Source organism: Marmota flaviventris, chromosome 6 (assembly GCF_047511675.1).
Source record: "Marmota flaviventris isolate mMarFla1 chromosome 6, mMarFla1.hap1, whole genome shotgun sequence".
Lineage (NCBI taxonomy): Eukaryota > Metazoa > Chordata > Mammalia > Rodentia > Sciuridae > Marmota > Marmota flaviventris.
This window is the reverse complement of record NC_092503.1, coordinates 34,289,635-34,305,448: the sequence shown is the minus strand read 5'-3', so window position 1 is coordinate 34,305,448 and position 15,814 is coordinate 34,289,635. Positions and strand designations below refer to the sequence as shown.

The 15,814-nt window shown below is 36.8% G+C and overlaps 1 protein-coding gene across 4 annotated transcripts in view; it reads right to left on the bottom strand.

Moving 5' to 3' along the window:
* Arhgap18 (Rho GTPase activating protein 18) overlaps positions 1 to 15,814 on the bottom strand; it is a 147,754-nt gene that overhangs the window by 63,773 nt on the left and 68,167 nt on the right. For all 4 annotated transcript variants that reach the window (XM_027947389.2, XM_027947388.2, XM_071613036.1 and 1 more), the window contains exons 3-5: positions 12,566 to 12,801; positions 8,440 to 8,503; positions 3,086 to 3,252 (exon numbers count right to left, since the gene is read on the bottom strand). In XM_027947389.2, the coding sequence (XP_027803190.1) occupies positions 3,086 to 3,252; positions 8,440 to 8,503; positions 12,566 to 12,801 (467 nt within the window). The remainder of the gene's footprint in view (positions 1 to 3,085; positions 3,253 to 8,439; positions 8,504 to 12,565; positions 12,802 to 15,814) is intronic.

Here is a 15,814-nt window from a genome sequence, read left to right as displayed (position 1 = left end):
TTGTAACCTAACTGGTTTTCTCATGTGGAAAATAGGGACAATGCTTAACCTCACAAAGATCTTTTGATAGAGGAATGAAATAATTGCAGAGCATAATTCCTGATATATACAGTGTAGTAGCTAAATTGTCAAACTACAGTATCTAAAAGATTATAAAACCTGATCTTCAAAATTTAAGAGAAGAAATCTGAATCCACTGAGAGATCATAAAGAATTAAAACAAAGCCTGCTCAGTGCTTTAAGAAAAAGGAAGTGCATATGAAATGCGGTCAACAGGATAGCGCATTACATAAAGGCTATTGCTTATTTACAGACTCGGGGAAGCAAGGAGTAAAAATGGAACTTAAGGTTTGTTTCTGCTCAGACACCTGCTCCTGAGTGGTGATTATAAATATTTACTCCATCAACCACACTAAGGACTTGCAGAAACTTTACAATATACCTAGGTCTTCTGGAAGGCATGCAGAATTTTAAAATATGGTTGTAGAAATGAATAGATGCATGTAGGTAAAAGCAAAGTCAGACAAATTAGTAACATCAAATGCATGCTAATGATAGTATATCAGTAGATTTCAAGTAATTTATGTAACATAAGTTCATGGTCAAGAAAGACTTAACAAGAAGCATAGGTATAGAGGTAGGCTCTAAGGAACAGACGAAGGTTTCCTTGGCAAATATAGAACATAGAAAAAGAAATGTCATTCTTAAACCTGGGGCATGACATGAACAAAAATCAATATGGTAAGTGAACACAAATTAGTTTGTAAAACAGAATAAAATGGTAGAGCAAGTCTTGTTTTGAAACTTTGGGCAGAGATTTTATTTTATTCCGTTGTTGTAGTCAACACTATCTTCATTCTGTTTAGATCATGCTAACCTTATCTTGTATTCTTACTGATGGCAGTGTTAGCAATCGCTATTCTTTGCATTAATGTGGAATAAAGGAGATGAGTCTTTAAGTGACATTCTAAATATGTCACCTGCCATTTCCTGAGAACCAATTCTCAGCATAAAAGATACAGATGTTGTCCTGCTGTCTGAAAAGCCTTGAAAATGAGGACCAACCCAGAGACCAAATAGGCCTTGAGTTCCAGTCATAGACAGGAAAATGTGTTTCTACTAAATGAAATCGGAGTTCTCGCTGAAAAACACAATTTTAGGTCTGGAGTACAAAAATATGCCAGATAAGCCTGGGAAACTCTGTCTAGGATCACATCAAATATGTATGGATCCATGAGTTAAGATGCTATTCTTATAAAACAAACACAAATGGTAATTGATTGCTGGGGGAAAATGCTAGGGAATCAAAAAGTTTTGAAAACTGGTAAATACATGGAGAAAGTAACCATTTCAAAAAAGTTTTTTCTTAAAAGAAACACCCAAAGTAATAAAGCAAAGACAGATGAAAATATTGGAACATCAACATTTTCCAACCATGAATAAACTGTATTATTGACAGCAGCTGTTAATTTCACCAAAAAAAAAAAAAAAAAGACAACCAGATTCTGTGCGCCTGCTGAAAACAGGTAACCACATATCTGAAGCAGTCTCAACAGAGAAGTTGAACCTTAGACCGATACATCTAGAGTCAATTATAAAAACAATGGAAGATGTTAAATTGTACCATAGGGATAGGATTAGTCACAAGGAGAAATTCTCTATAACTTAACAACCAGGTGTCTTCAACAAATACATTTTGAGGGAAGGGGAGAGAATAGGATGTATGGAAAGACAGAAAGAAAGAACAAAAGAGGACACAGAAAGGTGAGAGAGAGAAAGGAAAATAGGAGAAAGAAAGCAGAGGAAGGATGAGAGGAATAGAGGGACAGAGGGAGAAAGAGGAATATGGGGAAGAGAGAAATGAAGGGGGAGACTTAGAGTCTCAAAAGACGTCAATCAATTGCAATTTAGGACCTTGGTTCCTGGTCCTCAAACAAACTCTACAAAAAGATCAAATTTCAAATTGTTGGGCTGGCTCAGTGGTAGAGAGCTTGACTATCATGTGTGAGGCACTGGGTTCAGTTCTCAGCACCACATCAAAAAATAAATAAAGTCATTATGTTTAACCATGACATATTTATTTATAAAATCCAAATTATATCAAATTTCATGAACACTGTTCTAGAGATTTGAAATTAATAATTGTCAGTGTTTTTAACACATGGCAACATGAACATGTGTTTTACAATGTTTAAACTTTATCAACACAAATATTGACAATATAATTCAGATATGATTCACAAAATAACACAGAATAGGCAACTAGATAAGGATATGGCTAGATCAGGATTGACCCTGGACCAATAAATGTTGGGGCTGGGAGATGACTAGGATTCATTTTATTATTTCTTTTAATTACATGTGTAAAATTTGAACAAATAACTACTTGTATACATGTATATATACTTATATACACATACACACAAAATCTATCTGCATACATACACACAGAAAGATAGATGTGCATCTGGACATATGTATTCAGTAGCAATGAGAACACTCTACACAGAGAACTGGGATTCTAAATATAATTTACTGCTAAAAGGAACCAGAGCTTTTTGAAGACATGACTACTTTCAAGTCTAAGGGGAAAAAATTACAAGGTGATCATAGAACATTTTGTCCAGAAAGTTAAGGAAACAGACAAAAATCAGAAAAATGCTCTGGGCTCTTCAAAAATGTTAAAGGAAAAGAAGGGGAAATATCTCAATTCAAGAAAACCGGAAAGATAAAACAACCAACACAAAAATATCCCTTGTTCGAATTCTAATAGGTATGGAGAAAGGGAAAGCTATAAAGGATAATCTTGTAGCAACTAGAGAAATATTAATATGACTCTCTATTAAATATAGCTCTCTCTTCAGTGTTCAGTTTAAGTATTGTAGCTGTTCTGTATGCCCTTGGTAATCTCAAGGTATACACAGATAAAGATACAGGAAAGGCTATATATTAATAAGGGTTGATTCTATCAATGAAGGGCAGGGCGCTGCTGTATCATGCTTTCAATTTAGCCCTGGGTTCTAAGTTTTCATAAGAATCTGATAAAAATGTTTCTGTTAGTAACAACTGGACACGTGCTACTTACAGGTAATGAGGCATCATTGCTTTCACTCTTCTGAGTTTTCTCCTCTTTCTGGTTGACTGCTTGCTCAGCAAATGACACCTCCAGGTTGATGTCTGTTTCAGACGCAGGCGTGTCCTCAAGCACTGGGAGCATCAGCTCTTTATCACCAAGGGGGGTAGATGCCTGGTCTGGGGGAGGGGAGGACCCAAATCATATACTTGCTTTTTTAATTTTTTTTTAAACTTTCAATACATTGACTACTTAAAAACCTTTGAGAACATTACTATTTTCTCCACTCAAGAATTAAATATTGGGGCTGGGCTATGGCTCAAAGGTAGAGCCCTTGCCTGGCATGTGAGAGGTGCTGGGTTCGATCCTCAGCACCACATAAAAATAAATAAAGGCATGTGCACAACAATGACTAAAAAAAAAAAAGAATTAAATATTTTTTTCATGGTAAAAAGTATACTCAAGGAATCCTATCAAAGGGGTCAAGGGGGACAAAAAATAGAGATAACTGGAAACTATGGTCCACTTGTGGAATATTTGAGAACACAGCTCTTAGATGGGGTCCAAATACAAAAATGCAGCTGGGAGATATCAAACTCTTTAAAAAAAAGAGTGAGAGAGAGAGAGAGAGAATTTTAATATTTATTTTTTAGTATTTGGCGGACATAACATCTTTGTATGTGGTGCTGAGGATCGAACCCGGGCCGCACGCATGCCAGGCGAGCGCGCTACCGCTTGAACCACATCCCCAGCCCCGATATCAAACTCTTGATGAAAAATCTCACAAACTTAATAGTTGCCATGTTATTTTATTCTACACTGAGGAATTAAAAGAAAAAGAAGAAGTCAGAAGAGTTGTAATCTCTTAGAATTAGCATTTAATTTCGTCACATTGCAAGAGATTCCTGGAATAAACCTGTTCCACACCCTGCTTTTTCTTTCTGGAATGTTACCTATCATGGTAGAAATTCCAAAATAAGAGCTAATGCCAAAAACTCACTGTGGCAGACAGTTACCAGGAGGTAACTGGTACAGGAATCAACAGGTTTTCAGTCTGATTTTATCAAAGAGCATAAAAGTCCCTACAACTATCAACCCTAGCTAAATAGGTTTAATCCATTTACATCAACATTTCAAGGATATATAGTGTAGCACATTTAACTTTGCTTTAGGGTTTTGATTTTTTTGTATGTGTTTGCCGATAATCCTCCTGGAAAGAATTCACATTCAAAACGTCTGAGGAAAATGCAAGCTTTTATTGTTGTTGCTGTTCTTTTTAGATATACATGGCAGGAGATTGTATTTGACATATTATACGTAGACGGAGTAGGACTTACTCTAGTTAGGATCCCATTTTTGTGGTGGAACATGATGTGGAGTCACATGGGAAAATTATGTTGGATTCATTCTACTCTTTCCTGTTCCTATTCCTGTTTCCTTCCCTTCATTCCCCTTTGCCAATTCCAAAGAACTCCTATTTTTCCCTTCCCCCAGAAAATTCAAACTTTAAGCTTTGAAGGAAATAATTCTAAATTTGACTATTTGGTACATATTTGGTTTTAACACATCTCACATTAGAAAAACCCAGGCACCAATGATGGATTGTTGACATTATCTTTGACGAGGTTTGATTCATGATAAGAAGCTCTGAATTAAAAAATAACTTACATAGTTCATTTATAAGTTTATATACTAACATCCTCATATAGTGGCAGAACAAACTGATGGAAGGCTAACTTAAAAATATGAAAATGCACGCCATATATACATACTGGTATTAAAAGTCTACTGCTAATAAAAACATTGCATTTATACTCATTTTGAAAAAAAACTGTTTTAATCAAAATGAAATTAAGAAATAAATACAAATATATTCTTATTCACTCCCATTATATAAGCAGAGTGGGCTCCTGGGCGGTAATGAGGGGATCCCAGCTCAGAAAGGTTCTACCCATGGCTTAATTCTCATGTTGCCATCTTGAAATCTGAATAAGCCACCTACATTTTCTGTTTGCATTGGTCCAACTGGCCCAGAGGCATCTCACAGTTAAAAAAAAAAAAAAAGCATTTATCTGTGTTGATTCCAAAAATAAGAATAAATTTAAAGCTAATTAATATTATTGGTGACATCTGCTACCATCTTTGTTTTTCCAGCCTGCCTGCAATAACTTTTTTAAAATTAAAATATTTGTAAGTTTTTATGGTTTCTAAAAACAGTAACAAATGCCAAAGCCCAATTCTATTTTCCCATTGGTTTATTTGGCTTTATGTTTTACTGTGAATACGTATATTGATTTCCTAGGAAACCATTCTAAGAGAAAAAAATGATTAGCTATTTTCTTAAATTAGAAACTCCCTTTCAGCAGCTGAATGTTTGTGAACAAAAATTTTAAAACTACACTTCTCAACACAATACATCCAATACAAATGGACTGTGTTAAACTCAAAAATAGGTAATTCTACTTAAATTAGAACACATTTAAAATATATGAATCTCCTCTAGAAACAAGGAAAAAATAAAGTATATTAAAGACTCAGTTTTAATGGTAAGTTAAGGGAGACCTTCAGGAAAATAATTATGGTGACAATAACATCAATAATTATAGGGACACTGTTACAGGAAATGGGTGGTTAATTGGATAAGAAAAGTGATAAATCTATTCTCAAAAGAGAAAATCTAAAAGAAAATGTTGAAGTAGACCTTTTGGCACTTTAAAGTTCTCAAATGTAAGAAACATAATTTCTTTAATTTATCTTCCCTGGGTTTTGAAAAGGACAATAGCACTAGGTTACAAATATTTTGCAAATCTCCCCAAAGTGTTTTAATTGTTCAAAATATTCAGAAATCTTATTTTAAAAAGACTCTTCTTCCATGGAAATTTAAAAAAAAAAAAGAAGAAAATATACATAATAATATGAAAGTTTTTTAAAAAATTAGAAATGTAATTCCCAAATAAACAATCACTGCCCTTTCATAGAGTTGTCCGGTTTGGTTAAAAGTTTAGGTGAATACTTAGTGATGGATTGATTTGAAATGTGAAAACCCTTGCAATCTTCATATTGACAACTTTTAAATTTGCAATAAGTATCACAGATTGAACATGTCGGAAAACCCAAGTGTAGGGAAAATACTTAAAATAGACTATGTCACCCATGCCTTCATATCTTAACCAGAAATAGCCCTACTTTGGAACCCCAGCCACAATTTCCATGCACATCATTCTGAACCTTCTGCTGTTTACACAACACTCCTGGCTCCCTGGCTACTGCCCAAAATAGGTGTGGTGATCACCACTTGGTGCCATGGACAGGGGTGCACAGGTTCTGCTGTTCTTATTGGACACTCAATGCCCACTGCTTAGCATTCCAATGAAAGCACATGTAAACCAGGCAGCATGCCTGAGTCCTGTTGCCCTTGCCTGCTGCCGTTTAGGCTGGAAAGTGCTTATATAACAAACTTGTCTTCCAGAACTTTTGTTGATATAGCCTACATTATAATCTCTGACAATGGAGAAAAACACAAAGCAAGGACAATATTGTCCTCAGTATCTGTTAAACAACTGCCAGTCACTCTTCCCCAAGGCCCAAAGCACACTGACACTGGCACAAAGGTTTGTCTGTCTCTCCAGAAGACTTGGCCTTCCTGCAAGCCAGAGATGCCTATGCTGGCTAGCTTGTCATTTTGGTGTTTGCTGGTACACAGACTTGAGGAAACACTAGGAATTTCATTCTGAAATAACACATAGCACTACCAAAAAAAAAAAAAAAAGCAAAACCCATCACAGAATAGCGAGAAAAAGCAAGTGCATCCCCTTCCCCCACCCCCCCACCCCCCGCCACTAAAGGGGATTGAACTCAGTGGTGCTTTACCATTGAGCTATATACCCTAGCACTTTGTACAATTTTATTCTGAAACATGGTCTCCCTAAATTTCCAAGACTGGCTTAGAACTTGGAGTCATCTTTCTTCAGTGTTCCATGTAGTTGGGATCACAGGCATATGCCACCATACCTGATGGAGCATGGGTTTTTATAGCTACAAATATGTGTGTATGTGTGTGTACACAGACCTACACACCAGCACATGTGTGCATTTTTTTAAAGTAGGGGTGCAGGAGAAAAGTTTTGAAAAAACATATGAAAGAAAATGATGCTGGATGCTCACTGTAAAATGTCTCATACAATGTAAGCCTAATGCATGATTTTTGATACCTGGTCTCACTTACTGAGGCCTGCCTCAACATTGCAATAATCCTGCTTCAGCCTCCTGAGTAGCTAGGATGACAGCATGTGCCACCATGCCTGGCCTAATGCAGGATTTTTGTGGGAAGATTAGGAACACTTCCTAGTACTAGGTTTACCTGATACCCAGTCCCCATCTCCAACAACTATTAACTGCAACACTATTAACAGTGTGAATGTCCCAGATGCTGAGACTGGAGAAAATGAAGTTTACCTTTGTGATAACAATTAAGAACTATATTTTTAAGCTTAAACCTATGACCTTAATTTAGAACACATTTCTTTTTTTGTAAACAAATGAAATAACTACGTTTTTTTCTTGATAAATTCTAACGAAGCCTTAATATTTTTTTCCATGCTTTGAATATTCAGATATGAGTTGAAAGTTCAAAGAGAAAAAGTATAAAAAAGAGAATTATAATCAATTAATCAACTAATATTTTTAAGTTTCTTTACATTTTCTGAAAATTAAACCATTTGAGAACAAATTTATTGGTTCTGACTTTCTAACTGTATGGCCTTGAGAAAGGGAATTCACAACTCTAAACTCATTTTTCATTTGAGAAAACTGAGCTTAAGAGCAGTGCCTACCACCAAGTTTTTGCTCTCTTGTTTTTCTTTTTTTTTTTTTTTTGTTGTTGTTGTTGTTTTTGGAAGGTACTAGGGAGTGAATCCAGGGGCATTCTACACTGAACTACATCTTTAGCTCCTTTACTAATTTTATTTTGACAAGGAGTCTCTTTAAGCTGTGGAGTCTGTCCTCAAACTTACAATGCTCCTGCCTCAGCCTCCAGAGCAGCTGAGATTACAGACATGCACCAAGGTACCTGACCACAGAGTTCTTAAGTATATTAAATGAGGTAAACATCTCTGTGCATGCTAACTGTTCAGGTACATAAATATATGAATGTAGAATCAGATTGGGATATACGTTAAAAAAAAAAAAAGCAACAACAGCCAACTATATGCTCAACTTCATATAATTATCAACCTGGAACCTAACACTAGTAATAGAATTTGCTTACTAGAATTGAAGGCAAATGTTTTAAAAGGTTGTAACTGTTTATTATCCCAATTAAAAGGAAAAAAAAAAAAAAAAAAAACAAGAGAACAGGTCCAACATACCATCTTTTCCTTGGTATTTGTTTTCATTTGTTCTGACTGACTGCGATTCAGTGCCATCTGGAGCCTAAACATAGAAAACGAGCCATTTAGTCATCTCCAACTCACAACCAGAGAAAATGGGATTGTAAATAATTCTGCTACTAACCTTTAGAATGCAAGAAATGTGCACAGACTTATAACAGTCACCATGGGGGGGGACCACTATGGTTATGATCAATAGGCAATCTTCCAATAAATACATGATTTCCCCCCAATTGTAGGCTGCAATAGTAAGTCCTCTGGGGAATATGGATAATGTCAAGGATCCCTGCTGTCAAATCATCACTATCCAGTTGGATATCCACTGTCCAGACAAACCTGCTAATAATATCTATCAAGTGATGAGTAGAGAAACAAATGTAGCCAATACATACAAGGGAATATTATTTGGCAATGAAAAGAATAAAGTATTGATGCACATTTCAACATGGATGAACCTTGGAAACCTTTTGCTAATTGAAAGGAACCAGTCACAAAAGCCCATACATTTTATGATCCCATTTGTGTGCAATGTCCAGAATGAACAAACCAGAGAGATGGAAAGTTGACAAGTACTTGCCCAAGATAGGGAAGGGGACATGAAGAATGAGTGCTAATGGGCATGAACTTTCTTTTAGAGATGATGAAAATGTACTACAGTCGATTGTGGCAATGGTAAAAAAAAAAATCTGTGAATATACTAAAAATCATTGAATTGTACACTTTAATTGGGTGAATTATATGACAGGTGAATTATCTCTCCATAATGCAAAAAAACGAAATAGAAGTAAAATAGAAAAAAAATTTTAAAGTAACAAATGTGAGATAAATTAAAATCAAGTTACCAAGTTGGCAAAAAAGAGCTAAAATGGAACTCTTTCTGTCCAGGGGTTGGTGCTGTGACCCCTGAGTAATGAGCCCTCCAAAGCTGATGGACAAGGTCAATCAGGGTTGGTCTGCTCACCAGTCAGGGTGGTAAACAGTACTTCTTCCTTTCCAGGTAAGCTGAGAAGGATCTCAGAGATGAGGAAGGGGAATCTGGATCAAACATACAAAAGGGCCTGTTTGAATGAATTATTTTTAAAATGATCCTTCTATTGGATTGTATCTCTATAGTAGCCATAGTAGTCCCCGCACCACAATGTTTCACCTCAAGTTATCATAGCAACAGAGAACTCCTCCTCCTCATGCCTTAAAAAAAATAATAAAAATACCAGGGCAGGTACATATATGCCATTGGTATATTACTAAGAGACCCGAACATCCAGGACAGAGATGGTGCCTCCCACATCACAGGGGCACATGGCACCACGTTAGTTAGCTGTAGGTGAGGGCAATAGCATTCTCTTTCCCTCCAACCCTGAGCCAGCAGAGGGCAGGCCCTCCATGACCGTGAACATAACAAGTGATTCTAATCTTGCACGTGAACGTATATTTTGGAGTATGTGGTTGGAATTGTTTTCCTCAACAATTGAAGATGGCAGTACAGATGGAATTCATTTCTATATTATATTTCCTAGTGTCAGCAAGGGCTTCATGAGAAAGCATTTAAACTGGAAGAGCTGAATATGCACTGACTGAAGAAGAGAAGAACTGCAAGTGGAGACAGCTGGTCCGTGTTTGCTGGAGGGATGCAGAGCACATTTCTAATGGGTTGTGGTGTTCAATTAAATGGATGCCTTGTAAGCGGGTATATATTATTTCAATTTGCTTGTAATATTTCTCTTAATGAGTCCATCAGATGATACAATCCACCAATTACCTTGCATTCAAAACCATGTGGTTTAGACATTACCAGGAATTTGCTGAAAAATGCTGCTTTCTAAAATCAAGTAGCAACGTCCTCTTGGAGACTGGCAGGAATCCCACAGTATGTATTTTGCTTAGGTTCAGCTCTTGGCTCCCTCTCCCTTTTCACTTCCTCTTAGTTCCCTTAGGAGGGTCCTTTGATTGGGAAGGAAATTTCATAATACTATATTTCCTTGCCATTCATTATTCTACAGCTGGAAACCAAGTCCAGTCCTTAAGTACTAGTGGATGTCCCAAATCACCATTGGCTGGTAAAAGGTGCTTAACACACATAAGTGCCTGGAGTATTCAAGTGACCCCAGAATTCCTACAAATGACTGGTTTTGATCCATAATTGACCATGCAAATAGAGTAGCAATCTGTAGCTAGAAAGGATTTCTTGGAAGAATGAAAACAAAACAAAACAAAAATTTACATGCCAGAAAGATACCTTAAACATGAACCCTTCCACTCCATTTGTTATGGAAAAAAAAATATATCATAAAAGTTTTCCAGGCATGGTGGTGCATGCCTGTAATCCCAACCACTAGGGACACTGAGGCAGGAGGATCACAAGTTTAAAGCCAGCCTCAGCAACTTAGCAAGGCCCTAAGCAACTTAGCAAGATCCTATCTCAAAATAAAATAGAAAACCAGCTGGGGATATGGCCCAATGGCTAAGGAGTCTTGGGTTCAATCCCCAGTACAAAAAAAAAAAAAAAAATCACAAAATTTTCATTACCCCTCATTTATAGTATAAATAGAATCTTATATTCAGAATGCTTAATATCAGAATCATGTCTGGAAATGAAAGTTTAGCAGAACAGAGAATGGTTAAAAGCATATACTTCAGAGTCAGACAAATTTGGATTTAGTATGTATAGGCCATTGAGTAAGTCACTTAAAGTCTATGAGCCTCAGCCATAGAACGGAAATGATAATACTTCACAGACAGCTGTAAGGATTAAATGAGATAAAGCAGGTAGAGCAATTAGCACAGTTCAACCATGGTGGCAGCAACTGTTATTGTTACTGTTATCATTACAGTCCTTGTTCCAGAATCCATTTGTATCCCCCACCAACCACTTTACTAGGTCTCCTAGGCTATTGGGGCCAGAATGTAAATCTACCATGACCCAGGAACACCACTGAGTTCAGTAGACTTTTTTTTTTGGGGGGGGGGGGGTAGTGAGACTTTCCTGATAAAAGAGAGAATAGTAATTTACATTCTGTGCTAGCTCCTGGCTTCTTTCTGGATGAATAAAAAGGAACCTGCCAACTAGCTACATTGTTTATACTGTTCTGGGCCACATAGGTCTGGTCCTTTTACTATACGTACCTTCTCTCATGTTTCTTCATTCATCACCTCTCCAGTCACTATTAGACTTCAACATCTTCCATCAAAAATTTCTCATGTGCATTAAACAGAGACATGAGGTGGGAGGGAAACGGAGAGAAAAGGGAAATTGCATGGAAATGGAAGGAGACCCTCATTGTTATACAAATTTGTGAGGGGAATGGGAAAAAAATTTGTGAGGGGAATGGGGAAAAAAACAAGGAGAGAAATGAATTACAGTAGATGGGGTAGAGAGAGAAGATGGGAGGGGAGGGGAGGGGGGGATAGTAGAGGATAGGAAAGGTAGCAGAATACAACAGTTACTAATATGGCATTATGTAAAAATGTGGATGTGTAACCGATGTGATTCTGCAATCTGTATACGGGGTAAAAATGGGAGTTCATAACCCACTTGAATCTAATGTATGAAATATGATATGTCAAGAGCTTTGTAATGTTTTGAACAACCAATAAAAAAAAATTTCTCATGTGCTAGGTTTGGTGCTAAGTGCTAGCTATAAAAGGGGTATTGCTTCACATCTCAGGATCCCTACTTTGTAATTCAGCTGCCATTAGGTCCCTCATATCTTACCTCTGTCCATCCCTAAGTGAGTCTGAAAACACAAGTTTTCCTGCAGGCACTAATAGATAAGGCAGACTCCTCCACCTTCTGCTTTTCTATTGGCAACGACAAAAGGTCTGTTTGCCCAGGAAGCCTGTCCAGCCACTTCTTGTGGCTCCAAGGACATCATCTCCCCCAAGAGGATTATCACACTGAATTTTAGTTTGCTTATTAGCTTTTTACGCCATCGGTGTGACTTCTAGAAGGCAGAGTACAGGCACTTTTCTTCACTGCCTGGATGGAGCTTTGGTGCCTGGTTTACAAGAAGTGCTCATTAAGTCTGTAGGCTTTGAATTAAACTGGACTGATCCAAGTGAGACCAAGAACATAATCTTTTCATTAATATCAAAAAAGAAAACTTACTTTTTCTTTTGACTCTCTCTGTTGAGTAAATATGTCTCTGACGTCAGGAATATGGTACTGTTTGTTTTTCTTCCTCAAAGTTTGGGAGACCGTCTCTACCCGTTTTTGAACAGCTGCTGCCTGGGTCCGGGTCAGTGTGGATAAAAACACCATGCTCTCTTGGGGGTCCTCAGCAGAGTCTCCAAACAGGTTAGACAGACCAGCCTCTTTGAGCCACTCTTCTTCCAATTCTCCCTCTAAGACAGTGGGGGAAACCAGGTGTTATATCACAATTTATAAGAAATTCCATATTTTTAAGCTGCTAAAAATTCCTGCTGAAACTCTTCTATTGTAACCCAACTGCAGTGCTAAGAATCATTAGCTGAAACTTGGACAACTGCCATCCACTCTGGCCACAGCGATATCAAATTTTAGGTCGATTTCCTATATACTCAATTAAAAAAATTTTAATGACTTCACATGTAATTAACCTCTACAACTTCCCTGCAGATGAACTAGAGAGAATGATACTGTTCCCCTTCCAGAGATGAGTAAGCAAGAAAAAGATAACTTACTTCCATCAAATTACAGAGGGAAGTCAGTGCTGGGGATATACATTCAAGCCCGGTTTCTTGGCTTAGATTCAGCATATCATGGACAGCAAAGCTAATTTATGTAATGGCTTGCTTTTTTTCTGTTCACTGTAGCTGACGAGGGAATGTGGGAAAATAGTACAAAGCATCTGGACATTGGGAACTATTCAATTTCAAATTAATGTTTCTAATCCCAAGTCAGCACATCAGATTAGGTTGCTTTTTATAATTTTTCAAAAAAAGACACTATTTTTAAACAAAGAAGAATTTATATAAGAAACTAATAACCGAATCAATTCAAAATACCAAAAGCAGGAAGTAAACTAAATTCTATCAGCCCTTCACATCTGCAGACACTGTATCTGATGATTCAATCCACCTCATGTTGGAAATATTTTATAAACATTCCATCTGCACTGAACTTGCACACACACTTTTCTTGTCATTATTCCCTGAACAATAGAGTATTAACAATTATTTATATTGCATTTACATTGTGTTATGTATTATAAGTAGTCTAGAAATGACTTCAAACATACAGGAGGATACACATAGGTTATAAGCCAATGCTAATAATCATCTTATGTAAGGGACTTGGCATTTGTGGAGTTTGGTGTTCAGAGATTCCATGTCTGTAACCAATCCTCCATAGATACTAAGGGATGACTTTATTGTTGACAATCTAATACAGATAAACAAAAGGACTTCATGGTATAGTGGCACACCCCTGTAATCCCAGCTATGCAGGAGGCTGAGACAGGAGGATTCCAAGTTCTAGCCAGCCTCAGCAACTTTTGTCATCTGTAAAATAAATGACAGCCATCTCAGCCACCTCATAACCAAATGAGGAACACTGCAAAGCACTATTGTATTGTAGCCTGTATCACCCGAGAGCACTGACTGGCACTGTCTATCCTTTTATACTACATACCCTCTTTGAGGGCAGAAATCAAGTATTCATTACCCTGACTTCAAGAAACATAATGAAGTACAAGGCACTGTGTCTGTTCCACATTAAAAACTATTTAATGACATAAAGTCAACCATTATTACTAATTCTGTTATGGTAAAATTTGTCATAGATGTATAAAACCAAATTGCTAGGGAAAAAAAACAGACATTGCCCTGACAAGGAAACCATGATTAATATACAATATAATTTATTCCATTAAGAAGCAGAGATAGACAGGGCATAGTGGCACATACCTGTAATCCCAGTAACTCAGGAGGCTGAGGCAGGGAGATCACAAGTTTGAGGCCAACCTTGGCAACTTAACAAAACCCTTGTCCCCCCCCCCCAAAAAAAAAAAAATACAAAGGGTCTGAGAGTTAGGGGATATAGCTCAGTGCCCCTGCATTTAATCCTCAGTACTTAAAAAAGGGGGGCAGGGAGTAAAACTCAAATAATTTGAAGTCTAAAGAAGAGTATGAACATGTAGAACCATCCCCAATCTTCCTTTATTGTTTTGATAGTAAGGATTGAACCCTTGAACCCAGGATGCTTTACTACTGTGCTGTATCCCACAGAGTTTTGCTAAGTTTGTGGAGTGTCTCACTAAATTGCTGAGGCTGGCCTCTTACAATCTCTTGCCTCAGCCTCCTGAGTTGCTGGGATCACAGCCATGTTCCAATCTTCTTGGAACAAATGACAAGATAATGTATGAATCAAATTTAACTTTGGAGAACTATTAAACAACTGATGGTACCTGTGGATCTGGCCTCAATACCATTTTCTCTAGCATATTTCCTCCTTATTCAATAAACCACCTGTGTGCTGCTTCCATATTGAATTATTGAGACAGAAAGGCTGAGGAACAATATTAATTGTCACAAAGAAGTATGGCTTTATTGGTAATATATTTGGGAAAGAAAAAAATAAATGAGAAACCAAAGAGTGAGTTGCTTATAGTTTTCTTTTACAAATTAAGAAATATTAAATTTTTTTTAAAAAGCCCCAATTTTAAAAAAATTGTCAGATTTTCTAAGAAATGTTGCAGCAAGGAAGAAAAATCTTATATAGACTTTTCTGTGCAACTTAATCCTAAGTCACTTAGTTAGAAGGAAATCTCTCATTAGTGAATGAAGAGGCACTGACTGGCTTTTACCTTTTTGATATATCAACTGATACACCAAAATATATTACAAATTTATGGATTACATAGAAAGAAAGCTAATACAATAAATAGAAGTCAAAATTGGGTATCAAAAACTTGGTGACTGTTTAAATTTAAGAGGTTAAAGAAATGGTGTGAAATTGAAGGAAAAAAAATAAGTATTACATGTTTCTCCCAGAAATATCAAGTTCATTAGTGAAGAGTGTGGAAAATCTGGCTGGGAAGAGACTTGAGAAAAATTACGGGCCAACAAAAGAAATAAGCAACTATGGGAAGATAAAAATGGTGAAGCCATCTTCCACGTCTAAATCTGTATCCGTAGATTAGCAGGCTAAACCTGTGGCACTGCATCCAGTCGGTCATGCTGTACTTTGGATAACAAAAATGACCAAAATTACAGGTCTGAAAAAATCACTTAAGGGTTCTTTTCATAAAATTTCCTTGCAAAAGCTACATGGCTAGAAACAAGGTAAGTGTCCTCAAACATATGACAGGCTACCATGTAAAAGTAGAATGAATGTGTTCTGTTCTTCCGAAAGGCAGAAAAAAAATACAGCAGTACA